At 31.5% G+C, this 8,685-nt stretch overlaps 3 protein-coding genes and 1 long non-coding RNA gene across 7 annotated transcripts in view; 2 read left to right on the plus strand and 2 right to left on the minus strand.

The window, feature by feature from the left end:
* The window catches only part of LOC105197967 (WD repeat-containing protein 81), a 190,097-nt gene extending 186,454 nt beyond the window's left edge, over window positions 1-3,643 (minus strand). For 2 of the 3 annotated variants that reach the window (XM_039459433.1, XM_039459435.1), the window contains exons 1-2: window positions 3,209-3,642; window positions 2,978-3,137 (exon numbers count right to left, since the gene is read on the minus strand). In XM_039459433.1, coding sequence (XP_039315367.1) covers window positions 2,978-3,137; window positions 3,209-3,424 — 376 coding nt within the window. In that variant the 5' untranslated portion in view covers window positions 3,425-3,642. Of the gene's footprint in view, window positions 1-2,977; window positions 3,138-3,208 lie in introns of all 3 variants that reach the window. The other variant, XM_039459434.1, reaches the window with a different exon arrangement.
* A 402-nt stretch (window positions 3,644-4,045) lies between these two features.
* LOC120359929 lies at window positions 4,046-5,854 on the plus strand. Its single transcript, XM_039459385.1, has 2 exons — window positions 4,046-4,627; window positions 5,223-5,854. Exons 1-2 carry the CDS (start codon window positions 4,500-4,502, stop codon window positions 5,629-5,631), a joined length of 537 nt encoding a protein of 178 aa, XP_039315319.1. The 5' UTR covers window positions 4,046-4,499; the 3' UTR covers window positions 5,632-5,854.
* On the minus strand, window positions 5,558-6,912 carry LOC120359930 (transcription factor Adf-1-like). 2 transcript variants are annotated; one of them, XR_005576671.1, is made up of 3 exons: window positions 6,668-6,912; window positions 6,352-6,585; window positions 5,558-6,230 (listed from the first exon to the last, which is right to left on the minus strand). XR_005576671.1 is itself a non-coding variant. In XM_039459386.1 (2 exons), the coding sequence occupies exons 1-2, from the start codon at window positions 6,554-6,556 to the stop codon at window positions 6,103-6,105; spliced, it is 333 nt and encodes a 110-aa protein (XP_039315320.1). In that variant the 5' UTR covers window positions 6,557-6,661; the 3' UTR covers window positions 5,558-6,102. The 2 variants fall into 2 exon arrangements, 1 of the variants encoding a protein (XP_039315320.1); XM_039459386.1 differs by lacking the exon at window positions 6,668-6,912 and having other exon boundaries at window positions 6,352-6,661.
* Window positions 6,913-7,644: 732 nt separating this feature from the next.
* Window positions 7,645-8,685, plus strand: LOC120359934. The gene is made up of 3 exons (XR_005576672.1): window positions 7,645-8,028; window positions 8,105-8,293; window positions 8,571-8,685. It is a non-coding gene; the product is annotated as an uncharacterized LOC120359934 (long non-coding RNA).

Consider the following 8,685-nt stretch of genomic DNA (forward strand, 5'->3'; position numbering starts at 1 on the left):
ATGTTATTTCACAACGCTACCTTGCGTACTACTTGAGTCTATGGTATCAACATTACATTTTGGCGATAAAATATAACCTTAAAATTAAAAGTGAAATAAAAAAGCTAAGTTGCACTTCAACTACAAATCGAAAATATGCAACACTATGTCCCAGTATTTGACTATATTCCGTTGTTGGAAAGCACCCTCAGATTACCAAGAAAATAAAATATGATTTATCGTGATTTATGAAATAACCGTTTAGCATTGGAAATTATATATAATAACCGGTAAATTTGATTAATTCTCTTCCATTAATCATATTAACCGAAATTAGGAATTATTCATATTTATTATGTATAATAAACAATTAATCAAATTAACCGTAATATTCATACATTCCCCCTAATAGCAACTTGCTGCAAGACTGCTGTAAATCTTACAGATATTGACAAATTCTGCAGTGTTATGATCTGTTTCTTCATTCTGCTCAAGTCCTTCGAAAGATTCTGTAAGAAAGATTCTTGCAATAAACTTACACGTATCTGCTGCAAGAATTACAGCATTGTTTACAGACTGCAATTAAGAAAAAACCCATTTCAATCGAGTTCGATTTCTGCAGCAAATATCTGCAAACAGTTCAATTGCATGTGTATTGCATGAATCTTGCTGACAAATTGTCAACTGACTACCAGCAGGGCCATATTGAGAATAATCTTTTGCACATCTGACTATAATTTTACAGCATTTAACTGCATGCAGCTCTGCAGATTCTGCTCTGCAGAAAATGCTACTAAAGTCATAAATCCAAAATTAATTCCAAATCAAAACACCTGTCTCTTTTAAAAATAATCCAAAATTAAAAACATTTGTCCTTTTTAAATAATATTCATAGAATATTCTGTATTGCCTGAATACAAGACAGCACTAAAATTTTTACAGATGTATCAGAAATATTTCAATTAAAAAAATAAAACATTTCAAAAAGATTTCGAAAGTGTGATACCCGATTGCCCACATTGCTAGTTAATTAATTAAAAATTTTCTGATTAAAGCTCCTGACTCCTCAGCCGAGAACTCCGCGTTGACGGTAGCGACATTCCGTCGCGGACAAAATTAGAACTAATACACGTGAAACGTGACAGATTGACGATGAAATGTTATCGTGCATGTCATTTTGTTATTATGTGTTTCATTGTGATCAAAATATGACTTGTCTCGTATTTACCAAATTCGTAAAAATGAACCGCGAGTAAAGTTTCTTTGAATTTTATACATAAAAGTACATTTTTCACTTCTTTCAATAGCTATCCGTGTGTTTTCCTGTCTGAATAGACGTCACTTTACATGCTTTTTACGACTATTTACTGACTACTAGGCGAAAAAAGGATAGTCGTAACCGATATTTAGAAGTGTTTTAAGCCATCTGATTAGTCTGTTTTATCCAAATTGGCATTATTTAGAAATGGCACGTCGGACAAAATTACGTGCCCATGTGTTTTCCTGTTTCAATTGCTTCACTTTACATGTTTTTTACAATTATTTACTGACTGTTAGGCGAAAAAAGGATAGTCGTGACCGATATCTAGAAGTGTTTTAAAGTCATCTGCTTAGTCTGTTTTATCCAAATTGGCTTTATTTACAAATGGCATGTCGGACAAAATTACGTGTCATTTCACGCAATTTCTCGCTTCTGACGTCACGACTTCAATATGGCCGCTGCGAGTACTCAGGAGCCTTAATGGTACAGCAGAAAATATCTAGGCATCACCTAATATGAGTAAATATGTGCTATCGTACCATGCACTATCGAAACCCTCTCTTTCCAAATATGTCTGCAACATTTCAAGATGTCTCAAGAATGGCAAAATGTCTGAAATCTTGCAGAAATATTGCTGAAAGTTTAGTAAAAAATTTAAAAACTTTCTGAAATATTGCTGATCGTAATCCTTTGAATATAATAAATTTTAACATTATTTCTGAAGTACCTCAAAAAATTTATTTTAAAGGACCCCGATATTCTTATAAAAATTGAGTTTTACTCAAATAGGCGAAAATTTTGGCAAATGATACTTCATATGATGCTGATCAAAAGTTATCATTGCTGCAACTTGATTCTATAAGACTTTTTTAAGGTAAAAGCGCCCTGTTAAGATTATTGAATACAACAAATTTCAAGTATTTGCAGTTTTAGTGTGTTTATCTATTCATTTACACACACGCACACGCACATACACACAAACTTAAAATCATAAGGCTTATAAGATTAACTTGCGGCAATGATAATTTTTAATCAGCATCACACAAAGTATCATTTACCAAAGTTTCAGCCTATTTGAGTGAAACCTAATTTCTATAAGAAGAATGTAGAGCTCTGTAAAATACAATTATTAAAAAGTTATAATAAAAATTAATATTAATTAAGTAAAATTAATGTTTTTATTTATTTTTTGCAATCTGATTTATACAATATAAATACAATTTCTAAAATATTTAATAAAAAGAATGCATAATACATGTAATATTTTGTGTAACATTCTTGTACTGTTAACATAAAATTAGCATACAACGCAAGCAAACTTTAAAAATTTTTACTCATTTAATTGGTGATAGCAACATGTCGCGAGCGATATGTACTCAAGCAGAACATTTGCTTTGTTCCTTTTATGGATTGCCTAAACAAAATTTTTCTAAACATACTAAAAAAAAAATTTTTTTCCAATTTTCAAAAACTCAATTAGAAAATTTATTTTGTAACATATTTTAAAACATTTTTATAGCAATATTTTATACTATAAGATTATAGAAACATTTCTGTTCCAACATTTTATGACATTTTGTAAAATTCTTTCAGAAGTGTTACACATGAAATAATAAAAGGTTCAAGCCTTTTCAAAAACTCTCTGCAGCTGTATACAGTATCGATGCTGTATACAGTACTCAATAAAAAACTGAAAATATAAATTTAAAATTTGTAAATGGTATATTGAATACATACTGTAATACTTCTTATAAGTTTCTTTCCACAGATTTCGATAATTAGTTTCTGCTACATAATGTAGCAATTGCGAAAACATCAACTCCGTTTGGTTCCTTATGTTGCTAGTAGGCCTTTCTCTTGGCAAAGGAATTGCATTCTTGTGTTGCTTTATATATACCTGAAAATAATAAAATTGTATCTCATATTTCATACTTTAAACATATGTTGTATGAAAGATGTCAAAAATACTTTTGCATAAATTTTCAGCCAATCGCTACCCAATTCCTCAATAGTGGGTTGTGCAGCGATTTCATCGTTGGACAAACGATCGTGACTGATAAAAGTGAGTGGACCGACTATTGAAAATCGGGAAAGCCAGTTTTTATGAATTGTCAAACAAATTCTCTCATCTAACAGTGTCATATACTTCGTGGGTACTAATAGATGTTCCTTTATAATATCCATTTTGTTTTTAGTATTATTCAATCACTGTATTTGTAAAGAAATACTTCCGTTTTCTTCCTTCCCATTTTTATTTCGTTGTATTTTAACAAAAGTTATATAGATATTTTTTATTTGGTTAGTTTGATTATCCAAACTAGCGTCATTAACATTTCAGAATTTAGGTTATAGGCTTGTTTTCTATCATTTTCTATTCCTGCACCAGACCACAATATAAAGGGCCTCGCACATGAAATGCATAACGTAACGTAAGCACAACAGAAGACCAATGGGCCAATGAGCATCCAGCATAAAGTCGCCATATTGATTTACATAACATTTTCATTGGTCTATCGGTCTTATGTTGTGCTTATGTTATGTTATACATTTTATGTGCAAAGCATTTTAAAGGGCCTCGCACATAAAATGCATAACAGAGCATAAACGTAGCATAAAGCCTTTGAACCAATAGGAATCTTATGTAAATTAATATGGCGACTTTATGTTGGATGGTCATTGGTCCATCAGTCTTATGTTGTGCTTGTTATGTTATGCATTTCATGTGCGAGGCCCTTTATAGGCTTTCTACAATAAGCTATTAAGCTATATCCACACAAACTTGCATAAGCCCATAAGCATATGCACAATCATAAGCATAATAAGGATCAATTCAGACGAAGTTTGCATAGCTGCATAACCATATTCATAAAGAAATGAACCAATCACATATCTAATAAGAAAAGTGCTACACAAATGTATCTTTATATGTGTACGCATATGCAGTGTCGTAAAAAAAACGTTCAATCGTCATTGTAGAATAAATATTATCAAATTGACATATATATATTCCGTGGATTTGTAATATTATATTGTGCAATCCGTGTTACTCGACATATCCTCTGAAAAATCTAAAAATTGAAATATGGAAGCTGAAGAATTATGTGCTTTGTCATGTTTGAGTTATATGTTATACAGACGTCGTCGATATCGTCTATTAAAAAAACATAAGAGAAGATGGTAGTGTCGTCCAATTAATACATTAAGATTTTATCAAGGAGATTTTGACCACCTCTTTCAAAAATTGAAACAAGATTCAGATATGTTTTTTAAATATACACGAATGAATGAAGATACTTTTAATTTATTATTAAGCAAGATTGTATCATATTTAAAAAAATCTAATTGGCGAGCCTTGTCTCCAGAGCAGCGTTTGATTATTACACTCAGGTAATTGTATAAATAAATTCAATTCTGAATCTTGTTATTGATATTCTATATATAATTACTAGATTTTTCACCCGCGCTTTGCGCGTGCTCAAAATCTATTCCCCTCTTTCTAAATCCTCCTCACTCATTAATTAGGAGCATCAATAGAACCCCATGAAACCTCCAATTTCCAACCCCATAGTAGCCGTCCCCATAAAATTCTTTTGGTACCAGTTTCATCAAAATCAACAAAAAATTAGAACAATTTTAGCACTGGTTTCAAGAAAATTGATCCATTAATAAAAAATTGAACTTATCTTCCAAAAATTAAAAAAATTTTGGCACTGGTTTCAAGAAAATTGGTCAATTAATATTTATTATTTCTCGAAATTTTAAGAATTTCCAAACCGGTTTCCAAAAAATCGGTTACGAAAAACTATACACATCATGGCACTCCCCGGAAAATTCTACCCCTATTTTATATACTTTTAGTAAAAATTTGGTCCACTAAAACGAATAAGTAGTTCGCGGTCAGATAGACAGACAGACAGAAGACGGTACTTATATAAATAGATAGATAGATAGATAATAAAAAAGTCCTTTTTCTTGAAAATAGGTTTCTTGCAACAGGTGACCAAATGACATCAATAGCATTAGCATATCGCATTGGATTATCAACTGCTCATTCCGTAGTTAAGGAAACATGCGAAATAATTTCAAACGTACTTAGTACTGAATATCTTAATCCACCAACATTGAATGAGTGGAAAAATATAAGCACGGGCTTTTGGCAACGGTGGAATTTTCCAAACACAATTGGTGCAATGGATGGAAAGCACATCCAGATACAAGCACCACCAAAATCTGGGAGCTTATATTTTAATTATAAGAAGACTTTTAGCTTAGTACTCATGGCTATATGTGATCGAATAAATATTGTATCCAGTACTATTTTTACTTTTTTATTTCTGTATCAAAAGTACAAAAATATACATATCTATGTGCTGAATTACATATATAATTAATGTAAAACAAGTGGCAACAATGCATATAAATTAATATCACTTTTACTTTGGTTTTGATTATAATGAAATGTAAAAATTTTAATACATTTGAACAAAATAATATTTGTTATCATAGAACACGTTAATACGTCTTAAAGTTATAAATAAAAGTTTATTTTCAAGCAAACAAAAATTTTATGCTTATTTTATTTGTAATAGAAAATAAAATTAAAAAGAAAATAAACTAAAAAAACTTCAAATAAACAAAACGTTTAACATAAGTCTTTTAGTGCACAGCAACTTATAAAGCATAAAAACAACAAATTAAATATTATCCGCAGACAAAATTATGTAGTAACTAAAAAAAAAAAAAAAAAATTATCAGTCTTATATGCTTTTGTCCATGCAATGAAACTTAACATTTTGACTTAAAATGTTCACTTGCACTTAAAATATTCAATTGCTCTAAGATTGCTGTATATTTGTATGCAATTATGCAAACCCTACTGCAGTTGTACAACAAGAACCGTCTTGACATGAATCAATTTCTAGTTCTCTTCTTTTCTTTTCGCAAGAAAATTTTTCTCTAAGTCTTTGCCATCTATTTTGACAATCCGTAACTGTAATTAACAATAAAAAAGATATTAATAAAAGCAAAGTAAAAAAAGTAAAGAGAAAAATATGTAGTTGATGACTTATGAAATATAAAATTTATAATTTATAAAAATAATAAAAAATTACTTGGTAACTTTAAATATTCAGAAATTTCCATCCATGTACGTTCCTTCTTCTTTGCGTTTTTCAAATCTGTTGCACTTTTATCATAAAGAAAGGGAAAGTTTTTAACGAGATCTATTAGAACAACATCAGCATCTTCTTCACAATATTCGTATGTACAATCCTGCTCATTTATGTTTTCTTTGTCATTGGATAATTCACAATCCATCTTGAGAGTATTTTCAATAGATGAAATCACTACAAAATAAATATTTTTTATTTGATACGATCGTAATACGAAGATTTATCAAGCGCCGTCCTATAACATAACCTCACTTACATTAATATATCAACAATATGAAATTTTTCTGCATATGCACATGTTCTGCTTATGTGTTGTGCAGCAATTTTGTAGTCTTTATATTAAGCACGTGATTGGTTAACCTTATTATGCATATGCTTATGCGGCTACATAGGTGGTAAAAATTTTTCGACAATGTGCGTACGCTATGTTTACGTCCTATGCAGCAATATGGCGTTCTTTATATTAAACGCGTGATTGGTCCATTTTCTTATGCATATGCTTATGGGCTTATGCAAGTTTGTGTGGATATAGCTTTAAGGTTGGTTTATGCAGGCCGTAACCACTAACTTATGCTGGAATCTATAAAAAAAAGACCAATTATAGTCGATTATTTTTCTGTAAATCGATTATGATTAATCAATTTCTTACAGATTCCGGCATAAGTTATCGGTTACGGCCTGCATAAACCAACCTTCAAGGGTCTCGCACATAAAATGCATAACATAACATAAGCACTAAAGGGCCTCGCACATGAAATGCATAACATAACATAAGTACAACATAAGACTAAAAGGCCTCGCACATGAAATGCATAACGTAACATAAGCACAACATAAGACCGACGGACCAATGAAAATGCTATGTAAATCAATATGGCGACTTTATGCTGGATGCTCATTGATCCATCGGTCTTAAGGCGCAAGTTCACGCAGCGAATAAAAGCTGGCGTTTCACCCCCTCTCCATCAATTTGGCGAATCCAGCGAATAAACGCTCAAAGTTCGACACAGTCCAACTTTTAGCAAAACGACGCTGAAATTTAAATATTACGTTTCAAATTAATTACCTTCCAAAAGTAAATATACAAGAAAAAAATTATGACTGAAAGGTTAAATCAATCGACATCATCTAAAAATACAAACAAAATTAATATATATTATATACCCTAACAGCAAAACCATTCATATGTCGACTGTAAGTCGACTTTTCTAAGTCAGGCTTTCAGAGTTGACTGCAAGTCGACTTTGCATAGACGTCTGCAGACGTCTTTCAAAAGTTGACTTTAAGACGTCTAGAAAAAGACATTTTGAAATCGACTCGACTGAGCGCCACTGTAGTGAGCGAGCACCGCTGTCACCGCTGCTGCATGTAGCGCCAAGCGAGAGTCATCAAGTTTCTTGCAAGAGTCAATCCGCGTTGTTGTAATCCTACCCGTCTGTCGGGTCTTGTGCTTATTGAATAAAGACTATTAGCTGCAGCCGTTCGGACATACAAAATTCTCTTGTACTCTCCGCTATTTTTTATTATCCATCGGAGCGTGTGCAGCCATACCGGTCATATGCGATTGCCATTGTGAGCCGTTGTTGAGGGACAGACGAGTCGTGAAGTAGGACTATAGTATGTATTTTTTTGTAAAACCATATCAATTAGATATAAATCCGAATATTTAAACGATCAATTGCGAATATTTTAGTTTTGAGATCAGTGGTGCCGAAGCAGTTAAAAACACTGGAGATATGTGTATCGAGATTTCTCTGCCAAAGCATTTCCAATCCATGGTATTTATGTCGGTATCGAGGTTGAGTGGCACGAAAACTGGCAGAGTCATAAAGAACTTTACGTGACGGAGAAAAGAAGCTACAACTGAACATATTTACTACAAGTGAGCTTTGTCTTCAAAACAAAAATTAATTTGTTCATTTGAAAAACAACATACGTCAACAACTCTCACTTTTAGAGAATTAAAGATGTTTAGTTTTTACAACTGCAGCACTAAAATTAATTAAAAATTGATATTAATTAAATATTGTTATAGATATTAACATTTTGATTTTGACGCTCAATTAATTTTTTTTTTATTTAAGTTGAATATTTTTTAAATGATTGATTCAATTGTTTTTTTAATAATATCACTTTCAATTTGTGCATTCTAATTGCAGAAAAGAACACAAGGAATGTACCAGCAATCAAGATAAACAAATTATCCCTCAATATCTTGAGTAAAACAAAGTGACATTCTTTATCCACTAGAGATTCGAGTTGCAGAATGCAAAA

Source organism: Solenopsis invicta, unplaced genomic scaffold (genome assembly GCF_016802725.1).
Source record: "Solenopsis invicta isolate M01_SB unplaced genomic scaffold, UNIL_Sinv_3.0 scaffold_38, whole genome shotgun sequence".
NCBI classification, from domain to species: Eukaryota; Metazoa; Arthropoda; class Insecta; order Hymenoptera; family Formicidae; genus Solenopsis; species Solenopsis invicta.